At 42.9% G+C, this 25252-nt stretch overlaps 2 protein-coding genes and 1 long non-coding RNA gene across 8 annotated transcripts; 1 reads left to right on the top strand and 2 right to left on the bottom strand.

Moving 5' to 3' along the window:
- Window positions 1–598: 598 nt before the first annotated feature.
- On the bottom strand, window positions 599–7900 carry krt1-c5 (keratin, type 1, gene c5). The gene is made up of 9 exons (XM_023958191.2): window positions 7759–7900; window positions 6967–7358; window positions 6804–6886; window positions 5947–6103; window positions 3310–3474; window positions 3104–3229; window positions 1358–1575; window positions 1023–1051; window positions 599–907 (listed from the first exon to the last, which is right to left on the bottom strand). The coding sequence occupies exons 2-9, from the start codon at window positions 7348–7350 to the stop codon at window positions 792–794; spliced, it is 1278 nt and encodes a 425-aa protein (XP_023813959.1). The 5' UTR covers window positions 7351–7358; window positions 7759–7900; the 3' UTR covers window positions 599–791.
- Window positions 7901–12826: 4926 nt separating this feature from the next.
- LOC105354671 (uncharacterized) lies at window positions 12827–14236 on the top strand. Its single transcript, XR_909241.4, has 2 exons — window positions 12827–12967; window positions 13845–14236. It is a non-coding gene; the product is annotated as an uncharacterized LOC105354671 (long non-coding RNA).
- Window positions 14237–17782: 3546 nt separating this feature from the next.
- On the bottom strand, window positions 17783–24858 carry lhx6b (LIM homeobox 6b). 6 transcript variants are annotated; one of them, XR_013658022.1, is made up of 8 exons: window positions 23628–23837; window positions 23378–23506; window positions 23084–23205; window positions 21969–22189; window positions 20814–20914; window positions 20643–20738; window positions 19969–20275; window positions 17783–18315 (listed from the first exon to the last, which is right to left on the bottom strand). XR_013658022.1 is itself a non-coding variant. In XM_011478774.4 (8 exons), the coding sequence occupies exons 1-8, from the start codon at window positions 23849–23851 to the stop codon at window positions 18233–18235; spliced, it is 927 nt and encodes a 308-aa protein (XP_011477076.1). In that variant the 5' UTR covers window positions 23852–24858; the 3' UTR covers window positions 17783–18232. The 6 variants fall into 6 exon arrangements, 5 of the variants coding, with proteins under 5 accessions (XP_011477076.1, XP_023813962.1, XP_078808490.1 ...); XM_011478774.4 differs by lacking the exon at window positions 23628–23837 and adding an exon at window positions 23849–24858 and having other exon boundaries at window positions 19969–20140; XM_023958194.2 differs by lacking the exon at window positions 23628–23837 and adding an exon at window positions 23849–24858 and having other exon boundaries at window positions 19969–20140; window positions 21969–22186.
- Window positions 24859–25252: the final 394 nt, after the last annotated feature.

Raw genomic sequence — 25252 nt, 5'->3', positions numbered from 1 at the left:
TTGAAAAATGTAAAAACCATTTTAATAGGTTTAGATTTTTAAAAAAAGTGATCGTGATAAAGATCTTTGTTTTTGTCCGTTTCTCCCTTTTTTTTAACTTTACATATTACAATTATTCTGATGCTGCTAACCCAACAGTTGACCGCACACAAAACCTAAAATAAAATTTAGTACATTTATTATTATCACGCTCAGTTCTCATTGTAAATAATAAGACAGAAAAAAAATATTCAGATGACTTTTGCAGTAAAAATGGCCAAAAATGAGCAAAACTTAAGGTTCTCCAAACAAGTTTGTTTGAAGTAAAGTTGTTTTAAATTATAAACTGAAAGTCTATCAAATGACATTAAAATTTTCTTAAATTCCAAGATAAATAAAAAAAGTAAAACTTTTTAAAGATAAAAGATCAACAACTCATCAACACAAGCTTCTTCAAGGATTGCAAAAACAAAAAAAAAGAAATAAAATTATGTTTTAGCTCCGCCCCTTCACAGTTTTAATGTGTGAATAATTAAACTTCAATTTAAATCAACTTGAAAGCAGTTGATTTACTGAATTTTTTTTTTGTTTTGTTTTTTTAAATAAAAACTGGGAACTGTTTAAAAGTTTTGAAATCTTTATTGAAAAGTTTTAAATGGACAGGTCAACCGGCAAAAATGTAGCAATGCAGAATCCGACAAACTGCCCTTAGAGCACACTTCCATTCTGAACATGCTGTCAAAGACTAATCAAGAGGAGGAGTTTCACAAACACCGGGGCTTCACGTCTTCTTCACTTCTGCAATCTGCGGCTCAATTTTTGTCCTCTTCAATCTGCTCCACCTCGCTGGACTCACCCACCACCTTTCCATTGATCATGGTCTGAGTGACTACCTTCACAATCTTCCTGGTCCTGACGTCGGGCTCCTCTGTGACACGACAGGAAACCAGAGTTATTGCTGCTGGAACAGCATCGTGTCGTTGCCAGACGAAGAAGTTCACCAAAGCTCGGATGATTTATAAAACATCAAAATTCAGACTTACTTTTGGGAGGCGGAGGTTTTTCTTTCACCCTGCAAAACATTGTTTCATGAGTTGGAATCAAAGCACAGAAATAAACAAATTACAGCAAATGTCTATTGATAGTGTGTACAGACACATTTCATTCAATCCCCCTGCAGCTCTGGGTGGTTTTAGAGTTTGAGCACCAATAGACTGAACATTTTCCTTTCATTTTTAAAGTTTATATCTCTGGAAAACGGATTTCTGACACTGATGGATGTAGGTAAGCCCAGGGAATCCCAAAGAGGACTGCTCTATGGGGTTTGGCCTGCAAATATAAAAATTAGTCTTCAACTGCTGCACAGTGCTGCTCTCACATTTCCTCCCCCTCCAGCAGCCTCCTGTAGGTGGCGATCTCCATTTCCAGGTTCTGCTTGATGCGCAGCAGTTGTTCGTAGTCGGTTTTGTTTCGTTGCATGTCCAAACGCAGCTGAGAAAGCTCGTCTTCCAGCTGCATCAAGTTGGTCTGAAGGTGGTCCATCTCCACTGTGTATTTGTGCCCCGTCTCCCCCAGGTTTCCCTCCAACACGCCGACCTGTTGAAGCGTTCAGATCGTGTCAGCAGCTGCAGTGGAATCAGAACTCATTTGGTTCAGAAACTCCGGCAAAGTGCCAATCTTTGCAGATGACACTTTATTCACTGTACAACTTCTGTTTATTTCCATCATAAGGATACTATTCATGAACGCATTTCTTAAACTAAAAATCAAGTATGAATAATTGTTTACGTACTTTTAGAATCCTCCCGGTTTTTTTTTAAGGTATGGTCAATTAAATATTTTTAAAGGTTATTATGAGGGTTAGGTAAACATGCGAGGATTGAAAATGACAAAAAATATCACATATTTAATCAATGTTTGTCTTTTAAAGAAAACATCTAAAAATTGAAATATGGAAGACAACGACAATTGGAGTGATTCAATAAGGTTTGTAGGCGCTCGCAAATGCAACTTATTTAGATGATGCGATAGATTAGGTAAAAGTACACTAACACAATGACACATCCGTTGCCAAGATAAAAAAAAGACAAAGAGAGAAGTCTAGAAAAAATGTACAATAGTAAAAGCATATTCGTTAGTTATAAAAAGGTCAGACACAAAAGCAGCTCTTCCACATTTTTGACTGGACGCGTGTGGCACTAATATGACTTATGGATGAGATAAGACAGTTTTCTTATCACATATAAACTTAATTCATTTATTTATTCCGCTTGCTGGTTTGTATTTTTGCAAATCTGTGGGAATCCTGGAGTAAGTCTGATACCGTTTTTGGGGAGTTGTGCGGTGCTTCCAAATGTGCGAGACGTTAAAGACTCACACCAGTGAAAATTGTGTTTTTAAAAGCTTCTTGTAGCATTTTCTGATTATAAAGGACATGTATGGATAAAATCAAGCTCAAAATTGCATTTCTGCAGTTGTCTATAAAGACTCATTCATCCAGGTTGACTCCATCATAGTAGTAGGTTTAGGGGCTGTTATCTGGATTTAGTTTTTAAAGTTAGAAGCCATCTTTGTCAAGAAAGATCAACCTTCTCTGAAAAAGAATGATGGTCTCAGGTTTATTCTTCCATCCATCTACAGCAGTGTTCTGAAACCCAAACAAACCGAATCAGTTCCACCTGGGTCGTTAACAGCTGAAAGAGATGACCAGTCTGGGGAGGGAGTCACTGGCTCCCCAACCCCAGCTGAGGACAAAGGACTACTAACGACCAGCAACCATACCATCCAGTTTCAGGTCTGACTCCTCCCCCACGAGCACATGGAAACCAACTCTTCTGCCAGCTAATTCAGAATTGACAAAGCCTTTTGGATGAGAGGTGAAACGTCTTTTAACTTAAAAACCAAGTCCAGATAACAGCCCCTAAACCTACTACTATGATTTCTGCAGTTGGAAAAGTTGTTAAGTAAAAGATGGGGCCACAAGCTTTCTGCTCCGCTCCATTGGGATGCATTCACTTTTAGATAAATGGATCCTTGAGCATCTTTGTTTTACTCGTCTGAGCTGCAATCTGGACATCCCTGATGTTGTTCAACACTTTTGTTGCATCGCTAATGCTAGTTTTACCTGTCTGCGGACACTGTCGAGCTCCACCTCCAGAGCCTGCAGGAAGCGCCGCCTCTCGCTGAGCTCGGTCTGGGCGCAGCGCAGCGCCTCATTGTTTTCTTTGACCTCAGACTGAACTGCATCTACCTGTGGACACCAAAAGTCTCTCTTAAATCACCAAACAGAGTCCCTAACAAAAAGGGAACAGCAGCCGGGATGATGCCAACCTTTTTGAGGTACCAAGTCTCAGCATCCTCCTTGTTCTTGCGAGTGATGCCCTCATACTGGACCCTCAGTTCAGCCATGATGGCCCCCAGGTCAGGCCCCTGAGTCACATCCACTTCCACTTTCACCTGCTCGTTAGCAAGGTGGGACTTCAGGGAGTTCATCTCCTGCAGCCATAAGAACAAAGTGTTTACTGTTGGAGCATCTTTCCTGGTTAAACCTGTGGAGGCCACAGTCGCCTGAGCCCAACACTTCTGACTCGTTGACTTGATTCGTCTCATTTTACCAAAGCAACGTCTCAGTGAGGCTGAGGGGGTTTCAGAAGGGCGGTGATGCAGGGATGATCACAGACTGCTATTATGGAAACAATGGAGCTCTAATTTCAGACAAAGGACGTGATTTTTTCCAGCTGAAGAGGCATCGGATGAGCTGCAGCAAACCAGAACTTAACGTTCTTAAAGGCCGTCTGATCATCTGACGATGGATGCGTATGTGAAACCAATTTCCAGACTGTGATCGACGGTGACGTTTGTTCATGAGACATGGAACATTTTTGAGGGTTATGGATAATCTAAAGATCCATTAGTCATTGAGTCCTGTTTTCCACACTGAGGTGTTTTAGAGCTACTTCCTGCAGAGTTATCAGGATATCCAAGGCTTTTTGGGGGTTTTAATCACCTCCGAGAAAAACTACGTTGGGTTTTTCTACTCTTTTTATTGAGAAACTCACATTATTTTAAAAGTTTTTGAAGAAATGTCGGTTTTTGGGCCCAAATGTAGCAGAAATAAGGCAGGTCGTCCTTTCATGAATGAACACAAACCTAAATTAACCCTTGTGCTATCCTAGGCACTCTAATATTGGGAGTGGGGTCATCTGGACCCACTAGACAGTGCGCTAAACCTTGATTTGTGATCTTCAATGGTGTCCATGGATTACATGAAATACTCTTTACCTTTACCTGTGTCATGGTAGGGAGAACATGTCAATGCAAGAATGGGGTCATCTGGACCCCATAGGATAGAACAAGGGCTAGAAGAGCAAAATGTGAATGTGATAAAACTACAAACAAAAAGAGGAAAAGAGAATTTGGACAAAAAAACAACAAGACATTGATTAATTTCAAAACATTCAATCACCACGTTTCGTGGCTTTCGGGGTCACAGGGCTGCTGGAGCCTATCTCAGCCACTCGTTGGCGAAGCCAGGGGACACCCTGGATATGTCGCCAGTCTGTTGCAGGGCCACAATCACACACCCATGCACTCTCACTTTCATATCTGTGGATAATTTAGATGAACCAATGAACCTATGAAGCATGTTTTTGGACAGTGGGAGGAAGCCAGAGATCCAGAGAACCCACGCATACACGGGGAGAACATGCAAACTCCACTCAGAAAGGTCCCCCATTGGTATTCTGGTTCAGGTCCCCCAGCCGGGACTTGACCCTTGCTGTGAGGCAAGAGCGCTAACCACTGCGCATACTTGGGAGAAAAGACATTTGTGGAATATTTCTGTCCTGCAGCCGTCCCGGAATGAAGGACCAGATTCTTTTCTCAATTCTTCTTTCTCACTGAGCTTTTGAGTGATACTTTTGTCCCACCACGAACTCAAAAACTCACCAAAATGTGCTCACACCAACTTTGGACATGGTAAAGTCTACATACAACCACCACTGAAGTTTCATTGATCTTTGACCTCAGGGAGAGGCCAGCATCTTGAATTGAAAAAAAATGACATTGACCGGTTCGTCATCTCCAGGCAAGCAAAAAATAAAATGGTTGCTATGGAGATAAAACTATGAAAAAGCTGTCATTTAAAAAAAAAAAAGTTTGTCACATGCAGCTCCAGTAAGGGTAGAAGAAGAAGGTAAGTACCTGAAGGAAGCCTCCTAGCCAATGAGGGCAGGTAAAAAGGGCGTAATAATGGGGCAGTGAGGTGGTAGGTAACAACAAAATTTCCTGATTATTCTTCTAGAAAAATTAAAGAGCACTTTTACATTGCATCCCACAACACTTTGCTTTGTAAGATGTGTTTCTCCACCTCCGCCAGCGTCACCGGTGTGGGTGGGATGCTATAACTTGTTAAAGGTGAGTTGAAGTGAGCCACAGACATGTCCTGGTCAACACGCCTCACTGTCCAAACACTCTGGTGCCGGATGGAGACGCGCGTCTCCATGCTTCCCTTGAAGCCTGCTGTAAAGACGAAGGGCGTGTCCGTGCTGTGACCTCATCATGTTTGTGATAATAGCAACCCTTGTGACAGAGTGTGTAAATACCGACACGCTGCTGCTGTCTGTCAACACACTGATGGGACGTTAGTTTGGCTATGTGGGAGGAAGCTGCTCACGCTGCAAAAACAGCCAACCGAAATTCTTCACATTTGAATTCTTTTTTTTTAATTAAGAAAAATGAAATCTGCCAATGGGGTAGTATTGCATAGTATTACCAAAAATTCTCAGTTTATTAAGAAAAATGTTAGTCACTAAAAACAGGTTTTCTTAAACCAAGATTATTTCTTGATAAGATTTTTTTCCAGGCCACAAAATAAGCTTTTACTTCCTTAAGATTCAGTTTTTGCCCCACCATTTAAAAAAAAAGGGTATTTTCTTATGAATACCCTTGAGATATGAGGACAAATACCTCCTCGTGATTCTTCTTGAGGAAGTAGAGTTCCTCTTTCAGACTGTCCAAGTCTCCTCGCAGCGTTCCGACGATCTGGTCGTGGTCTGACTTTGCTCTTTTCAGGGCCTGACAGTCTCTCTCCACTGACTGACAAAGAGCCGCCTCGGCTTCCCATCTGCAGAGGAAAACAGGGCAGAGTTTCTACTTTCCTTCACAGTCTTTCCTTGAGTTTTATCAGGTAAAGAAAATAAACACATTTCCCTTAGTTTTGTCTTATATTTATTCAAAATTTTCCAATGAAAAGTTCCCCCCTTTTTGGTGATTGTTGTGGGGAAAGTTTTTTTTATGACCACATAATAGGATTTTCCTTGTAAATTAAAGATAAAAAGTTAATATTTAATCAAATTCTTATTTTGCATAGTGCTTATGCGATGTATTTAGGCAGAGATTCACAACCCAATGACAGATAATATCTCTTAAAAACACGTTTTTAAAGTCTAAGGGGATGAAAATTAGCCTTAATGTTTGTATTTAGTGCAAACTGCTGATCAGTTTGTCTCAGCTGATAAATTCAAGTGGTTTTCACACGAGCCTGAGAAACATTCCACCATCCCAACGTCAAACACGTCAGCAGTTTCTGACGTTTCATCTGACATTCTCCTCTCAGCATCAGAGATGGACGATGTCTTCCTGACCCGGACGATCCATCACTTCCCGCTCAGCGGTCTGCGGATATTCCGCCCCTGAGCAGCGTGGGACTGCGTCTCGGATTTCACCAGCCGACAGAAAGGTCATTTATCCACACGGCTCAGCAGTCTGGCGCTCCTGTGTGAACAGTCACAGGCAGGTAAAAAAAAAAAGTCTGTGACACTCACTTGACCCTGAAATCATCGGCGGCCAGCCTGGCGTTATCGATCTCCAGCATGATCCGGGCGTTCTCCAGAGACTTCTTCCTCACCTGTGCGGGAACATCACAGTGACACTCGTTCTGTTTTGGATGAAACTCCGTGAAGGTCGGTCTGTCGTGTGCTGCCTGACCTCTTGCCCGATGGCGTGCGCCTGCGCCATCATGCTCTCGATGTCGTGGCCCTTTGGGGTCCTCTCCAGCATGAGCTGGTTGATCTTCATCTCCAGCTCGGCGTTGGACCTCTCCAGCGAACGCACCTTGTGCAGGTAGTTGGCCAGGCGGTCGTTCAGGACCTGCATGGTCTCCTTCTCGCTGGCGCCCAGACCGTTTCTGGAGAAGGTGGGGGAGCCCAGGACGTTGAGGCCGTTGCCCACCGAGAGCGAGCGGGACAGGGGGCTGGACAGCTGGGACATGGGGGTCTTAGCGCGGAGGCCTCGCCCCCCGTCCCTTATGGAAACGCTGGACAAGCCAGGTTGGCGCAAGGAGTAGCTGCGCACGGAGAGCGTGGAGGCCATGGTGTCCGCTGCAGGGATGCAGGATAGTAAAGACAAAAACATACAAACACAGTCCTCTCTTTGTATTTGTCTTTTTTTTTATTTATTTAAGGCTCTTTTGCGACGGCAACATGTCTTTCTTATCACTCCTTCTTTTTTGCATTACTTTTTAAAAAAAATCTTTGCATATTTTCTAAGAAGACTGAAGTCACACAGAAACTTTTCCAAAGCTGGTGAATCTATTGATGTCTCAAAATACAACTTTATTTATCATCGTTACTAAAATATATTTGTGTATTTATTTTTTTTTTAAACCTTAAAATACTAAAATATTTAAGGTTTTCCTCCACTTTTTTCAGCTTAAACACACACAGTCATTTTCTTAAAAAAACAATTTGACGCGTGATAAAAAGTCAAAAGAGGACTTACAGGCGGGTCCGAGTTTCTGTGAGTCCGTCCTGCTCTGTCAGGGGATGGGAGCGACTGTGTTTGCAGCTGCAACAGCTTTCACAGGTGAGTCCTGGAGAGGGGGCGGAGCCAAGGGCGGTCCGGTCTCTCCAGACGCAACAGGACACCGTGTACAGATGAGTGAAAAAAACAGATGAGGAGCAGCAATTTCCTGTTGTTACTTATTGAAATTAGGAAATACCTGTAGTTTAAATGTAATTTATGAAAACTATAAAGTTTGTGTTGTATAAAACTTTATTGATCCCACAAAAAAATTATTATCTTTATTGACCTTTTCAAATGGGAGTTCAAATTTGAGCAAATATCAACAAACCTATAAAAACTTAAATGAAAGCAGCGAGGGGAGTTGTCCGCAGGTGCTGGCTTTTCCCCCCTGGTCAAGGCTGCATGTAACAAATTATTTTATTTACTTTTAAGCTTTTCTGTTGGTTTCATCTCCATAGCAACCATTTTATTTTTTGGTCACCTGGGGGCGACGAACAGGTCGATGTTATTTTTAGAAGAAACGACAAAAGACATTTTTAGGATTTCCTTGGCAACGGAGATTATTTGTCAACCACGCCCACATTCCTAATATGTTTGTATTTTAAAGTAAGTTGTTTGTCTTTAGCTTCTCAATGATGCTCAAGGAGTTTGGAGGCGATAAATCAAAATCTAGTTGGACTTTGACTTTGTAGAAGATACCAAAGGGGATTTTTTTTTTAAATTCAGGATGGCAGCCTCTTCCTGAGGTCAAAGGTCAACAAAAACTACCGTTGTGGTTGTACAAACTTGGAGTGTTTTGTGCTGATGTTTTGTGGAGAACGCTCAAACTAAAGCTTTTTTCTTTCCCTCACCCTGCGCAAAATTTTAGAAATCGCCAAATGTCACCCAGCTGTAAATCATGTGGTCATCCCATAATAATTTCAAAACTTCCTGGAAACCCCTGATCGTTTGTTTGACATGGCGGGTGGGGTGTTGTTCACCTTTTCCAAAATTCATTTTCAGCTAGAATTAGGAGTGTTTTGGTGAAATCTTTGCTCAAAGAAGTATTGTGGAAAACAGTGTGGTCCTTCAGTTCAGGACGGCTGCAGGACATCAATAAGATTTCAAGTCAATGTAGTGTTGAGCTTTAAACATGCAGTCACACATATTTTTATCCTCTTTTCCGTTCTTAGCGCACTAAAACGCCTCCAGGGCCGCCGTCACCACCGCACAGTGACACTCTGCTCCTCAGGTTTTGGCCTGACCTGAATGTTTTGTGGCCTGCAGGCTGCAGACCTGGATCTGGCTGTCTCCACCGAGCTTCGATAGCAAACCCACACAATGCAATCAGAGCTATGTGAGAAGGCGGCTTCACCCGAGGACGGCCCCCAGGGGCCAGAGGAACGGCAGGAAACAGGAAACAATGGAAAGACGGAGTGAAAAGAAAGAGAAGACCCCTGAGAAATGTTCTGAGTATTGCAGGGTGTAGCAGCTTCTGGCTGAGCTGGTTCATGTTCTCACTCACGTAATCCAGTCCCTGCAGTCCCCTGTTCTCCCAGTCCTTTGTTCTGTGTGGCGTTCTATTGGGAAGACCAGTCACTCTGAGCGTGTTTTGGTTCCTTACTTTTTGTGTCACCTGCACCCGGCACGGCCTGGTTTTCGTCAAATCAAAGTTGCATTGTGTGCAAAAGCTGCCTTTGTTCTTTTTGTTGACAAAAATAAAAGCTGCATTTGGCTTCAGCAGGAGTCAGCTGGGACATCAGCTGTTCAGGTGTGACACACAATGAGGCTGAACCAACAGGTAACGGTGGAAAGGCAAACCTGTAAATTCATTATTTACCTGAAAAAGCTTTTGTTTAAGGAGGTAACATATGAGATCCTGTAGGGGTGTTTGTTTGTTTCTGATATTTTTAGGACTCAAATTAAAGCCAAACAGGAAGTTTGCAGCACATTTTCCAATAGAATTTGGGTTTTGAAAGATTGCACTGCCACCCTGTGGTATGAAGAAGAATTGCAGTTGTGTGTACAGTAAAAATGCAGAATTAAATTCGTCTGTTATTATATAGAAATACCTTCATTTTAACTCTGAACAAGTAAAAGTTGTGTGTCTATATTTTGATAAATGACAAATATTCAGATTGTTATGATAATCTGAAACGATTAGCAGAATTTAAAAGCTTTTGTTAAGACATTTGGAATAAAATAGTGAGTAAAGATATTAAATATGTTCCATCTTTTTAAAGTTGTAATGATGATTTAATAAAGTGGGAATTTAAAGTTCACTAAAAGAATTCAGCAGTTTGTTGTTGAAAGAACAAAAAAACGAAATGGAGCTCTGTGGAGGGATCTTTTCAATCTGTTTATAAAAAAAGGTTTAGCAGAAGAAAAACTTGGTATGAAACACATCTTTGAGTCTGAGGTAACAACATGATTTATGTAAAAAAAAAACAATTAAATGTGAAACTTTGTGGTGGTTGTATCATGGTTTGGGCTGAGATTCTTGTCTTTAAGACGGAAAGCTAGAGCAAAGTTGACAGTCTGAGAATAACACAAACGTAAAAAAAAAAAAAAAATGATGGTTTTGGACCCAAACAAAACAAAAATCAAAGTATATTTTCAGCCTTTTTAATCAAAAATCTGCACACTAATGTGATTTTTTACGCTAAATTAATATAGAAGAAAGATCGAATGAAAAAGATTTAAAACCTTTACAATAATAATACAGATTTTGTTTAGTTTTATCTAAAAATAAGGAAATTAAACAACCAGTCTGTGTGGACATCCTACGAGCACTTATGCATCATGTGCACACAACGTGCACGCAGCACTAAAAGGAGCCAGTACTCACACCTCTTTAACAGTGTGGCGTAGTGGTGGGGAGGGTGAGGGGAGGTCACTGTGAGTAATCAGGAGACGTCCCCTTAGTGCCCTACCCGCCAATTTTAACCGCACCCCCCTTAGTACACACACCCCTCCCCCCTCAATATATACATCCCAACATAAACACACACACATGCACACACACACTCTCTCAAACACACATACACGCACACACATTTTGCAAGGAAGGTGGGACCTAGGACCATCTGTCCCCTGCCTCTTCCCTGGTGGGGGGTACGGGCCCCTTTGCAACGGCGGCTGTGTCCCCGGGGTGCCGGCTTCCTGGGCCCGGCGGTGCTCTCTCCGCGCGGTGGGGGGGTTCACATTACATCTGAGCCGGGGGTGTTCGTGTCCCTGGGGGGTGGGTTCTGGTCCTTGCTCCTGAGTGCTGGGCCCCGCCAAATTTCCAACTGTGGCCGAGCCTGGTCGGGCCATATTTACAACACCCCTTGTGGGCCCTCTTTTTTCCCCGGGGTTCCCCCCTTCTGGGCGGGGGCGGCGGGCCCCTGCCTCGCTCCTCCCTGGACCAACCGTGGGCCGGGCGGATGGCTGCCTGGAGTGCGGAGTGGGTCTCCCTTGGGGGGTCCTGGCTCGTACCTGGGGTTGGGGCGGGGGGATGCCCGGAACTCCTGGGTGGTGGTGGGGTGCTCGTCTGGGGCTGTGGGCGTCCTTCTCCGGTAGGGCCCTGCGTTGGGTTCTCCCGGCGCGGCGGGGGGGCTGCTCTCCTGGTTGGGCTGGGGCGGCGCCCTCTTTCCCTCCGTGCCTCCCTGCTCTCTGGCTCTGGGGGCCTTGCGGCGGCCCTGCTGGCCCTGGCCTGGGTGGCGGGCTTGGTCGCCCGGGCGGCGGTTGTTCCCTGCCGGTTCCCGTGTGGCGTTGGGGGGATTCCGGCTGCCGCTGCTGGTGCGGTGGGGGTCTTGGGGTGGGGATGGCTGGGCACTCTCCCTCCTTCTTTTCACGTTCCACCATCCATTTTAGAAGAACATAAACACTCACCTGAGCACAGGTGTTAGCTCAACAGACTGAATGACTGAAATATTTCACACTAGTTGGTTTTAAGGCATAAGTATGCGTGTGAACACTATCTGTTTTGTGTACATGTCGACAGGTGGACATTTTTGCAACTAACAGGTGTGTTTATAACATTTGAGTGTGTGTGTGGACAGGCTCCGCCCTTTTTTTTTGTTTTTTTTTACATTTGAACCTTACCATAATGATTAACAACCAGTAAACTTGCTGCTTTATGCTGCTTCATGGTCTTATCCCCCTTCCCCTCCTATTATCACCCCCTACCCCCCCTCTCTCTAACGTCCCTCTCTCTTCTTCCCCTCTTTCCTTTTCCGTCCGGTCCAACACCAAAGATTTTCAGACATGTTTGAAATTAATAAAGTTTGGCCTCAATTACAAAAGGGGTTTATTCAGACATACCTTTGGTTTGTCTGAAGATTAATAACCCCTCTTGTTAAAGTAAAATATGTCCAACCCAAGAGGCCCTCAGCTCTCATCTGTCTGCCTAGCTGTTGGACAGGACAAGTTAAAAAAAACAAAAAAAAAAAACAGTGTGGCGTAAGGACGCCGTACGACAGCATCACCCGTACGTCATAAGTGGGCGGAGCTTTCACCGTCACACTTACCACACACACGACAATGGTACGTTCCATTTGTTTGACATCCTTTAAGGTGACTCAGGGAACTTCTGCCCCCATGAACACCCACTCCAATGAAAACAGTCTTTTTCTCATGATGGAGGACATTGAGAGAGAAAATTGAGTTTAAAACTCTGTTTTTAAGTTTTTCTTTATTCAAATTGTGATGGATCAGCATGATGGGAAATTGCGCTATGCCAACAGTCCCGCCCACAACTCCAAGGTGAAATTCTGCCACTCTGCAGAAACTGTGTCCTGTCAGGTGTTTTTTATTTTGGCTGAATACGACATAATCATAAATAAAAGACCCCTGCGAACTGAGTGGGACTCTACTGCGGCTCTTCACTGACCGGGCAACCCAAAAACCCACCTGTACCTGTACAGGTGCATGTGACTAAGGCTTCAGATCTGTATTTGCAAAGCTATTGTGTGTGTGTGTTTTGTTTTTTTACATTATAATGTAAAAAGTCCACATGAACAAAATGTTGTGGTTTGCCTTTTGCTTGTGTGCAGGTTTGGATGCCCCGCCCCCTGGCCTCACCTGAAGATGGTCACAGCTGCCTGCAATGATCTCATTTAGGGTTGGAGTGTGTCCAGGTCTCACTCAAGCCTCTGCACACACTGGATATGTTTGAGTCCTTCCTGAGTCTTCTTCCTCTACAAAGCGGATCGTTTCATTTAAAGTAAGTTTGTTCTTGTAAGATGTTTGGTGTTGCACAACATCCCCTCATTGCAAACCTGCATGTGTTCGGTTCATCCCTGAAATTAAAGTTGATTTATTTAATTTTAATGAGTTTGGAGGAACATTTGGGAACACAGAGGCTGCAGTTTGGTGTAATCTGCTTCTTCTTTTTTTTTTTTTTTGTTTTTTTTTTTTTAGATGGCAAAGAAAAAGTTCATTTCAGAGATCGCATGCTTTTCTTCAGCATGTCTTTTTTTTAAAAAAAAAAGTCTTTCGGATTTAAAGTTTCCAATGAATAAAGCTTTGATTTTTTTTATTTTTCAAAAACGGGCATCAAATTTCCAAAATCTTCCAATGTTGACTTTTCTTTAGTGTGTGAGGAGAATTGTTGTCGTCTGCTCTGCTACTGTAAGAGTGGTGCTTCACACATGAGAGGCTGTGCTTATTTTTCTGTGGTCTGCACCACGCTGGTCTTATAGCAAAGAGAATCAAAGTGAATAAATTTAGATTTGTTTGGAAACCTGACACTGAACGCAGTTCAGCACCGCATTTATTTTAGTCAGAGTTAAATGGAGGCCTGCGCAACTTCCACGCTGAGAAGCAAACACAAAAAGCCACAAAGTCTGGGAAGTCTTGGCCCAAAGGAACTGTGTGAAGTGTTGTCTCATTTTTGGAGACAACTTTAGAGATTGAAGCTCGTGTCTCAAATCAGGTGTTGGATGGAGCTTGATGAACTTTTTATTTTCTTTTCTTTTTTTTCTGAAGAGCAGCTTCTTTTTGAAGGAAAATTCTCTGAATGTCTGTTGACCTGCACAGTGTGACATTTGGCGCCTGCACAGATTCCCCTGATGTAATTAATCCCTGATTCCCCTCCGTAGTCTGGGTAAAGTTCACAGAGCGCTGTCCGAGCAGATCAACGGAAAGACTCGAAGAACAAAAATGTGGCAAAAAGCTAAATAGACGACCTTCAGCGGATCATCATAAGGATTCAAGAGACCTCCAGAAAGAGGGAGGAGCTGCTTCAACCACAAACGCCACATTCAAACGCATTCAGGTTTCCTCCCACAGTGCAGAAACCTGCTGTTGGTGAGTCCCAGTTGTCCTTTAGGTGTGAGCCTGCGCTCCTGCAACAGACTGGCGACCTGCTCAGGGTGAACCCCAATGGTCACAAAGGATTCCTCCCGTTCTGAAGATGGATGCCTTCCTGCTGCATCTGCAGACTGTGTTCCTTCTATAAAAAATGGGATTAAAAATGAAACTTTTCCAATCATGTCAGTTATTGATCCAATGTTTTTATGTTGTGATTTTTTTTTTTTTTTTTTTTTGGTCCTACTTTTTCAATAAAGCTCAAGAAACGGAGCAGATTTCATCACATCCATCACTTTTATTTTAAAATGCTCAAATGTGTTTAATTTGAAGTCCTTTTATTTTTTTAAACTCTCTCCTCTGATATTCAGACACTTTTGCTGATCATCTCAGTCAGATTATGTCCTGACAGGAAAAAAAAGTGAAGGCCCTGTCAGCTTTGTACAGCCTTTGAAGCAAACTTGGGTGGGAGGAGGAGGAGGAGACTGATGAAGATGGCTGGTGTTGAAATCTGCCACAGAGGTTTTGTTGACTGTTGTGCAGCGGAGAGCTCATCAGCATGAAGGATGGGAACGTGAATACTTGGAGACGAGGGGCACTGCAGTGTATCTGCTCATTAGGCTGCCGACGCTGTAATTCTGCGAGCGAGCGGCTCTGCAATCAGAGGCCTATTCATTAGCATGGGGGGCCCATTTTCATCTGCAACCACTTGAAGCTGCCAATCACAGAGGCAGACGCATGGCAGGATGACAAATCGGGGTGGCTCAAAGGCTCTGGGTGGGGGGGGGGGGACGCAGGGAGGGAGACGTGCCTTCGGGCTGGAGTGAGATGGAGGCAGAAAGTTTGTTTTTGTGCAGTGTAGTGCTGGCAGGTGGCCCCAACCGCGCCAGCCTGATTATCATCTGCGCTCGGCAGGAAGGCGGCTTTTTGTTCTGAGGAGCCGCCGCAGCTTCCCTGACGGGATTCAATCAACTGATGCTCAAGGATCCAAAGGCGGCGAAGGTATAAGTTAAAGACTCGACGCCCTCCTCATGGCTCGTCCGTCAAATACAAAGAAATAAAAACAAAGGTTGTGAGTTTGGTTGTTCCTCATTTTTGTCTGATTTTTTTTATTTTAATTTTTTTATAATCACGCAATGTGTGAGGCCAGAACTGCAATGAGACATGCTGCTTTATCCAAAAATGAGATGGTTTATTTTCACAAAATTACAGGTTTGATTGTCAAACTAAAGGCAACAGTCACAACTTCCCATTATCTTTATTTGCATCCAATGTGATTTTATGCACTAAAATTACATTCATGTAGATTTTTATTTAAAAATAATAAATCCAATAACTTTGCGTTAACAGACTTGACAATTTACACCCAAGTTTAATGCATTAGTCGAGCTTTGACGCGTCAGCATCCAGGTGTCAGCATCCAGCTTCAACGCATACGCGTTCAGGTATGGATGATGACATGTCAAACCTGGACGTGTCATCATCCAGCTTTGACGCGTCTACTTTCGAGGTGTCAGCGTCCAGGTTCGACGTGTCAAACCTGGATGATGACGCGTCAGCATCCAGCTTGAACGCATACGCATCCAGGTATGGATGCTGACATGTCAAACCTGGACGCGTCATCATCCAGCTTTGACGCGTCTACTTTCGAGGTGTAAGCTGGATGCTGACACGTCCAGGTTTGAGGCGTCGAACCTGGACGTGTCAACATCCGGCTTCAACGCGTCGAGTTTCGAGGTGTCAGCGTCCAGGTTCGACGTGTTCGACGTGTCAGCATCCATACCTGGACGCGTATGCGTTGAAGCTGGATGCTGACGCGTCATCATCCAGGTTTGACGCACCAGACTGTAAAAATGTTTCTACATTTTGTTTTTACAGCCAATGGTCAGAACTTCTTCATGAACCTTTTGGCTCAATGTTTAAGAATTGCTAATAAATAAATAACTAGTTTAAATACTTTTTTTCCTCTCATTTATTTTAAGCCTTTTTCCTCCCTCTGATCTTATTTTCTGACACTATCTAAATATTTAAAAGGTTTAGTTTAGTTTTTCTTATCTTCTTTTCATCGCATTTTTGATCCAAACCTTTTAATGTTTTAAAAAAGGATAAATGAGAAAATGCGGATACATTCAGTCCTGATACATCCTGCAATATTAAAGTCTGTAAAATACCAAAAAACAAAATGTCTGAATTAGTGGAGGATTCAAACAAACCTGCTTTTTTCTTTATTATATTGTTATTTGAAGCCCTTTAATAGCTCATTCACTTGCTTTATTCCCGGCACGTTTTCATCGGAGTGTCTGTCTTTTGTCCATCGTGGAGACGTCACACTCCAGCGAGGTCTTCTTTCCACCAAAACATGGAGACAAACTTCTGTGTTTTCCTTCCTGAGGTGCTCTTTCTCTGTGTGTGAAACAGTGATGTGTTCTCTGCCAAAGCACCACTGGAAATGCACTGAGAAAAGAAGCCAACAGTAAATAGTTCTGCAGTTGAGCTACACTTTCTGGTCACTGCACCATAAAAATGTGTTTTTTGTTCTAATGATGGTATTGATTCACCTAAAGAGTCAGAGTCTTTGAACTCATCATATCTCATTTGTTCCACAGCAGCTTAAGTGCTACAGTTGGTCTGTAAATACCCTAAAAAAGCTCAGCAATCTGCCTGATCGATTGGCTTTATCTGTCTGTGAAGTCACAGCAGATTAATCCTACTGTCCTCCCAGAGGGTTACAGAAGCTAAAGATGAGGATGATGATGATGATGAGCAGGCTGGAGGAGGAGTATTGGTCTGAGTGCAAACTCTTGGATCCTTGCAAAGATTTCTCCTTGTTTTTAGACATTCGAGAGAGATTTTTAGCAGGTTTGAATGACCAGAAAGATGACCGTCCGACTCGGAAAACGCACGTGAACCTTAAAAAAAACAACACATCTTCCAACACCACATGACATTACACTGCACCTAAAGGTCAATTTATTTTATGAGTGGCGACACATCAGCAAATAAAACGTTATTAGGGATTTTCAATATAATTTATTCCAGCTTTCAGGGCCAGACTGAATAGTTCGACGGGCTCCATGTGGCCCATGGGCCATAGTTTGCCCACCCCTGAGCTGAGATCTAGAAATGAGGAAAAGACTATCAAAATGAGCCAAATTCCTAAAACTCCCAACTCTTGACGATAGAAAAACTGGATTTAAGACTCATAAAACCTTGAATTTGACCGGTTCAGTTTAGGTTTCTGCTGGTGCTTATTTTGGAAACAAAACTGTAGATTGATGTTCTAAGAATAAGTTGTAGTTTTTTATTTTATGAGGATTTATTAAGATGGGCCGACACCTACTTTTTACTCTACTTTTTGTCACTGTAATCATAACAAACTACAATTTGCTATAAAAATACTTCTTATTGGGCTGTTTATTCATTTTGAAGTAATTCTATTTAGCAGTTAGCATATTTTTCCTTTTTGAATGCTTGTGTAGAACTCCTTGTTTCTAGATTTTGAGATTTTAGTCTCAGGTTTCATGCCTCGCTTCACAGACTGATCATTTTATTGCTTTAAGTCTTTTTCTTCTGGTTTCGGTGTTTTGCTGTGACCTCTTGCTGCAGTGCATCTCCAGGATTCTGGCTTCACTTTGAGCTGCAGTCTCATCAGTTTCTTTCCCAGTTTCCCTTTGACTGCATCGTCATAATCTCAGATGCACGCACACACACACACACACATGAATCTTCATTTTAAATCCATTTCAGAACAGATCCCATACATTTTATTAAATCATAGCAGTTTTTTTTCTGTTAGAAATACAGTCACTAACTTGTTCACGTGGAGACACATTTAAAAGTGCTTTTAAAAAAAGGTTTGCTCTGAATAAATACGCCTCTGAAGACGGGACAAGGACGACAAAGCTGCAGATGTGCTCATGACAAACAGACAAAAAAGGCTGAGGTTTTCTGTCACACTGACTCATTTTTGCTTTTAGAAAGCTCACGGTGCACGAAATGAAAAGTCCTGACCTGATGGTGGGAAAAGGGAATAAGGGAACTCTTCCTCTTTACATAAAAAATATTTAAATCAATTCCCGTCTCAGCTTGAGGCCGTCGCCACAGATGGAACAGCAGAGATCCTGCAGCACGGAGCCGGACGCCGACGGGACGCCAACAGAACTTCCTCAGAGGCAGCAGGTCAGCGGCTGATGGGGAGCTGTGGTAAGGAGATGGACGGGTGCGTCAGGTGACCCGGGGCGGCCAGGACGGAGAAAGGATGAGCTGTACCGGCAAGGACAGAACACAGAGAGCATGATGAGCGTCACTGGAAGAGCATCGCAAGAAAACTGGTTGAAATCTCAGTTCAGTCCCAATCGAGGAAATGAGGTCAGAACTTTTGATGTGATGAAACCAAACATCACAACAGAATTCTGACAGATACCTGCTGATGCAGAAGAAACACAAACGGCGAGCAAAATAAGAGCAATCCATCTGTACAGGTTTTAACCAGATTCCAGCTCAGACCAGGAAAACAAAGACGTTCATGGATCTGTGTGTCTGCAGGTGGAGGATCAGAAAGGGGCGGAGCTGGAAGCTTGTGGCCCCGCCCAGCGTATTTTCGATGTCACAAAAACAATCTTTTTAAAGCAGTATTTTCTTTATCTGCACCTGATTCACAGCAATTTGAATAAAGAAATATTCAGAAATGCAATTTTCATTTTCTTTATACATGTGCTCCATGGTCAGGAAAATGCAACTAGATGTTAAAAACACTAAAAACCAAATTTTCATCAGAGAAGGGCCTTTAAAAAATGATTTATTTCAATGTTCAGATTTATTTTATAGAAGAAAATCAACTGGAAATTGTTTCACTCTTTTAAAAAAAAAATACTTCCACGTTAAAACAATAACATGCCATTTTTGCATTATTTTGTCTGTTATTCTGATAAATATGAACTATTTTGTTCATTTCAGACCTAAAACACAAATGTTTAAAATCTTTTAATACAGTAATTTAGTCGTGAAACACAAAGATCTCTGTACTTTACACCAATTTGAATGAATACTAGTATTTTCAAAGTGCATTCTGCCTTGAGGCAACATGATTTTAGTTTTTTTCAGACCCTCAAGGCAAAAAGCCACAACCTGCATGCGGCTCAGAGGCTTGACTGATGGAGAAGAGACTCGTCGATAGAGGAGGAAAAGAGCAGCAAAAACCTCGTTCTGCTGCACTAAAGAGGAGAACACAACACTGTCGCCCGTCTATAAATCTGCTTCCATCCGATCAAACAGCTGTCCCATCAAAGAACATAAAAAAAATAATCCCATCCCCTGGGGAGGTGATTGGGAGGCAGTGGGATTAATTGCTTGCCATTGATTCAGTAATTGATTGGTGATGAACCATTGTTTATCCCACTCTGGGAATTGAACCCTGGTTTCCTGCGTGGTAGCCTCTCACCTTAACAACTGAGCTACCCAGCCACTAACATATGAAGTATGAGCTGTGAATGTGAGACCATTATTTAGTTATTGATCTAATCTGATCTATTTTAGACACATTTTTTACATTTCTTGGAAGTTTTACATTGAAACTGAAATGTTCATAAACTGAATCTTGCTTTCCTGTGTTATTTGGGAAAAAATGAAGGAGTTGTAAAATATCCAAATGGTTATTATTATTGTTATTATATTGTGAAAAACAAAAGCAGCTGAGCCTTATTTGGCTGAAAAATTTAATCATTTTGGCCAAATTTCAAAAGAAGGTAGAACATCTCAAAGCTGCAGCACCTGGAGGGCATTTTTAACTATCAGCTGGATGCAGAAGCAGATGAAAAGGGACTGTGGAGCTGCAAGATGAGCAAGATTTTGTTTTTTAAGTAGAAAACAATGCAAGAAACCAAATAAAAGAGCTCAAACCCAAAGCTCCAGACTCACTGTCCAGGTAACTGTGCAGCGTCAGGAGGTGTGGCCTGTCCGGGCTGCTGAATGGCGAATAGTGGATGTCTTCTGGCAGAGACGGGGGCATCCTGGACAGGGGGGCGCTCTGGGAGAAGCTGCTCTGCGGCGGCTGCTTTTTGTGCCGAGCCCGGCAGTTCTGAAACCAGACCTTCAGAGGATTTCAGAGCGTGAGCGTGCAGCTGCAGGGAGGAGCGTCTGACATTATGCAGGCGAGGTTTCAGGCTGTCACTGCGGTCGCCCCGTTTATTTTGGCACGGGCTGCGGGGGGTTTGATCCCATCACACTAAAGGGTGTTAATGTGTAAAACACAGTCAATCTGCTACTCTTTTCTTTTTTTTTTACTAAATACCTACTTCTAGTTTCATCTCCAACGGTTTTAAAGTACAAACCTTAAATAAAATTCTTAAATATTCCCAAAACTTTGCCTCTTTTGAGACACAAACTCCCAAATTTTCCTGAAAATCTGACGGCAGAAGGCAGGAAGAGCTATAATTTGATAGATTGCATGAAAGAAGCTTGGGATCTATTTGAATAAGTGAACTTTTCTGTTCAAAGATCAATCAATCAAAGTATTGGCGTTTTATAGTTTCTTTAGCCTTTTCTTTTACAAACCATCTTCTAGTGTTAATGTGACACTGGTCATCACCGACCTGTATGACTCGTCTGCTCAGACCCGTCATCTCTGCCAGTTTCTGCAGCGTCTGCGCATCGGGGTTGTTGTCCTGGGCGAACTGCGTCTGCATCACCTGCAAGAAGACAGAGCCACGGATGAGCAAAGCTGCGCCGCTGCGCCTCAGCTCGCTGCAGAGAGGATGCTTTACCTGCAGCTGCTCAGAGGTGAACGACGTCCGCGCCCTCTTGGCTGGTTTGGGCTGGCAGTCCTGATCGGAGGGCAGCGCCCCCTCTAGAGTCAGCCCCGTGCCTGGAGAGGAAACCATAAAAAACATTCACAATGAGCTCCACCAAAACCACCGCTGGGAAAAGTTTCATCACTCCAGAGCAAAACGGAGCCAAGGAAACAGAGGTTTTTCTACAAAACAAACTGTCTTTCCTCGTTCTGAAATGAATGAGTCTCTTTATTTCTTAAAAGTCAATTCTGTCTCAATTCATGTAGTTTAAAATGTATTTAAGGATTGAAGCAGTTTTGAGCTTTTTGTTTGCTGCAACGGGAAAAACACATTAATAATATTAAAAAAGATAGCAAATAGGAATCTAGAAGCATCTGATTTCAGATAACCAAAACATTTCTTTTGTTTTTGCGAATTGCAGAACAAATAAGACACAAACTTTCTAAAATACCCCCCTCCCAAAAAAAACAAAAAAACCAAAACATCTGGATTTATAATAAGATGTGCTCCAGTTAAGGAAAATTCATTTGCTCCTCTTTGAGGAAGAGAGACATATCTGGAGACTGTGCTCCTAATTTACACATTTAAGCATTAAAAAAGACTCTTTGAATCATTTTTAGTTGAGCTTTTGGTTCTTCTTTGATTATTAAAGTTCAGTCATAACTCTGGTTTAGTTAAACTCTTTTTCTTCTGCTTTCATAATAATTTCTGAATCTGGAACAATCTTTTATTCGGCCACGAGAGATTTAACTCAAACATTTGGAGGAACTTTTTTTCCTTTCAAATGTTTTAAATGATTTGCTGATAAATCAACAACATTTCTGGATATGACAATACTATTACAGTTCTGAAAACACCAAAATATGAGATCGTTTGAATGAGTTTCTCTGATTTCTGTTTAGGGAACACTAATCCGAAATTTCCAGATCATCAGGACGATTCATTCTGAATTTTTAAAGATCACTTTTTACAGATTTTTCACAGGATTGTGTGGAAAATATAAATTTGAATGAAGTGGACACGGATCTGGTGCTTTGAAATAATAAACATAACTGTATTTAAGATGTGAATTTTCCTAAATGAAGGTTTGTAATCCTCAATCCGGTGGATTATTGGGATTATCGTTACCGCTCTCGGCCGCCCTGCGCAGGTTGTCCAGCATGATGTCGTAGTGGCTGCGGCACAGCACCCTGCCCTCCACCAGGCCGAACTCCTCCCCGGTGGACAGCTGCCGTTTGCACGAGAAGCAGGCGAAGCAGGCCAGGTGGTACACGCTGCCGCGCGCGCGCCGCACCCAGTCGCTGGCGTACACCTGGCGGCCGCACTGCGCGCACTTGGTGCCGAACCTACTGTGGGGAGGGGGAGGACATGCGCACTTAGGGTCTGCCCGCTGCGCACAGCGTGAGGTCTGAGGCTGCAAGTCACGTGTTTAGATTTAAAAAATCCACTTCTAAAAATTGTTATTTATAAAAAAATGTTGCTGCTGCTGATAAAGATGCTAAATCTGCTGAAGATCGAAACAGGATCAATAAAGTCTGCGGTGATCATTTAACACATTTTAGAAAAACTGTCAGAAATTCAATATATTCAGTTTATTTTATTGAAATAAAAAAATTAAGACTGAAACATTTTTACGCTTGGCAACAAAGCAGAACTTTTTATGTTGCATAAATGTTTTTCCCTAATTCTTTTAATTTAAGTCTTTTATAGGAAATAGTTTTAATTATTTTATTATTTATGTCATTTTTTAATGTTTACTACAAATTCTATTGTTTTTAAACTTAAACAAGAAATGAAACATTTTTCATATTTTCAGATTTACTATGAATAAGCGACAGAATGCAGAAGAAATCGTACTTTACTTTATTTCACTTTTGTTTTGTCAAAGGGCCAAATCAGTGAACTCCAGCCTTGTGTTTCCTCACCGAAAAAAAAATATTTATCTGACATGTTTTCAGCAGAATCCTTGATCGAGTCTCTCGGATTTTTTCTAAATTTAGGCCTCAAATAATTAAAAGCAAATATCTAAACACGGTTAATAATTTTCACCAATTCGTTTAGTTGCTAACAAATATTTTATTTTTTAGAATCTAAAGCTTTTAAAAATATTTCTGTAATTGGAAATCTAAACGGGACAGTATTGGATCATTTATTGACACAATTTCCTGTCAGAATATTTTAATTTAATGTCGACAAATTAACGTTAGCAAATGTGCCGCGTGCGTGCGTCACGTGGCTCTTACCTGAAGTAATCCAGTTTGCAGTAGATCTCCTTGTTTTTGACGTAGCAGCTGCTGTGTTGGTGCAGAGACGCTCTGCACACGGAGCACTCCAGACAACCCAAATGCCAGTTCAGGTTATTCACCTGCGAACCGGAACGCAAAGGGCGCCGTTAACGACCGGAAATTCAGGCCTGGGGCTTTTATTGTGACATGAAAACGGGGTTCAATGAAGACCGGTTGCATCGGATTCCTGTTTGACATCTGACAGGTGAGCGGGGTTCACTTCCTCGAGCGGTGGCAGGTGTGATTCCTCACCTTGAGCAGGTACCGGTCGTGGATCTCAATGCCGCAGTTGGCGCACTGGTTTTTGGCCGCTGGGGAGCAGAGGCAGGCGGCCTCTGACGGGCTGGATTCTCCGGACTCCTTCTTTATCTCCGACTTAGACTGCGTAAAGAAACACATTTGCAGCAAATCCACTCTTAAATAAATCACTAATATTTTGGTTAAGGGAGCATTTTTGTTCTCATTAAACATTTTGCGCAAAGAATTAAAACAAATATCCCACATTTTTGCGCGCAGTTGTGGTTTGATCTAAACTTCTTTTTTTCTCCTGAAAATAAGTTTCGTAGGATCGCTGATCATAAACATCCCCACTGGAGCAGGCGACTCTCCTCCTCATGATCAACTAACAGCGCCATTCCATCGTGCGTAAAGTTCAGGAAAAGCACCAGAAATACAAAGCAATACAAAGCCCGCAAACGCAACCCGTCCAGATGTCTGACTCACCATTTTTCCTTCTTGAATGCCGCCTATTTGGAGAAGAAACGGAGCTTGCTCTGCGCATTACGCATCTCTAACCCAACCCGCACTATATCCGGTCCAAAACAACGAATTACGGTTTCTCTTGCATTTAAACCCTAGCAACAAAAGAAAATTTTGATGCAATTAACAGAAGGGGGGGGGGGGGGGGGACTACATGTGATCGATCCTTCTTGCGCGCAATGGGAGGCTGTGGCGCAATCAAACGCCAGTAAAAGGAAAGGATGGCGCGAAATCTGCAATTAGTGGAGGATTGAGACGCTTCGCCTGATAAGAGGCAACCCGAGTGTCAATTTCAACTGCCAATCAAAAAGGGGGCAACAACAACTACCAAGCTAAGAGGGCAAAAACAGGCGGCGCGCCCCAATTTCAATAGCCACAAAATCGAAAATCGAAAAATCTTTATAAAGTGAAGAGCTTCCACTGGAGATCGGTCTATTCATAACAGACAATGCGCAGAAACTGCGGCTGATCTTCAGACATAAAGGAGCTTGATTGTCTCTTTCTCGTGATGGACCCATTTAAGCACTTGAAGCTGCCGCGCGTGATTACAGCTGCATTCAGGGACTGCCAGAAATCTGCGTTTGGGGGGTAATCTTGGACTCCGTGTTGTCCTTCGCGCCTCGAAATCACCAGGAATGCAGCATTATGTTAATTACCGGTTGCGGCATAAATATTGGAGGCCGTTTAAATGGGTGAGATGGCCCGCGTGGACGTCAAAGCGAGCTTGATCCGGGAAAAATCCTCCCAAAGCAGAGCAAGCACCGACCGGCGCGGTTTATAATCCTGAGCATCATAGAGACGGAGCAAGATCATTCCGGGGGGCTGCGAGGCTCCGAACGGCTCTGCTCCACTTTTCTATGGTTCCGGAGGAAAATAATCCACGGGCAGCGCGGCGCGTCACTGCAGCAGCTCCTGCGTCTCGCTCCCATTTGGCTGTGGCGTCTCCGCGCCTCGACTCTGACTTTGCTCTCTGTGAGGCAGGATGTGATGCTGGTGGACCTGCAGCCCCGGGTTCAAACCCCCCCCCCCCCCCCCCCCCCCCCCCCCATGTAGACTGAGGGCGTGAGTTCACCGCAGTCTGCCTGAGGCCGCCTCTCCGAAGCCACAATCTGATCACGCAGAGCATGAAGTGACAGATCTTGACTTCTTTAGACTGATCCCATCGAGATGATGGATGCTCTGATTCGTTCCTGCTTGTCTTCAACTTTTACATCCATGATCACAAAATGCACAACAAAACCTGCAGCTGAAGATGAATTCATCCTTTTTGGGTGGAAACAAACTGCTTTTCTTCAGTCTTAGTGGGTTTGAGGTCAGAATCAAGCAGCAAACGTTTCATTTTTGGCTCCTCTGGTTAAAATAGACACG

This window comes from Oryzias latipes, chromosome 9 (assembly GCF_053564925.1).
Source record: "Oryzias latipes strain Hd-rR chromosome 9, Olatipes_Hd-rR_3.1".
NCBI classification, from domain to species: domain Eukaryota; kingdom Metazoa; phylum Chordata; class Actinopteri; order Beloniformes; family Adrianichthyidae; genus Oryzias; species Oryzias latipes.
This window is presented reverse-complemented; position numbering and strand designations above follow the sequence as displayed.

Bases quoted from the DNA above. Each gene is read 5' to 3' on its own strand.
- krt1-c5 (XM_023958191.2), bottom strand. From the start codon at position 7,350: ATGGCCTCCACGCTCTCCGTGCGCAGCTACTCCTTGCGCCAACCTGGC. The intron at 6,887-6,966 runs GTCAGGCAGCAC...GTTCCCGCACAG, and splicing joins CGCACGCCATCGGGCAAGAG to GTGAGGAAGAAGTCTCTGGA. The intron at 1,576-3,103 runs GTAAAACTAGCA...ACGCTTCAACAG, and splicing joins TCGACAGTGTCCGCAGACAG to GTCGGCGTGTTGGAGGGAAA.
- lhx6b (XM_078952362.1), bottom strand. From the start codon at position 23,741: ATGAGGAGGAGAGTCGCCTGCTCCAGTGGGGATGTTTATGATCAGCGA. The intron at 23,507-23,627 runs GTGGGATATTTG...TTCTTTACGCAG, and splicing joins CCACAACTGCGCGCAAAAAT to TCTAAGTCGGAGATAAAGAA. The intron at 18,316-19,968 runs GTGAGTCTGGAG...TTGCCGGTACAG, and splicing joins GCTGCACAGTTACCTGGACA to CTCATCCTTTCTCCGTCCTG.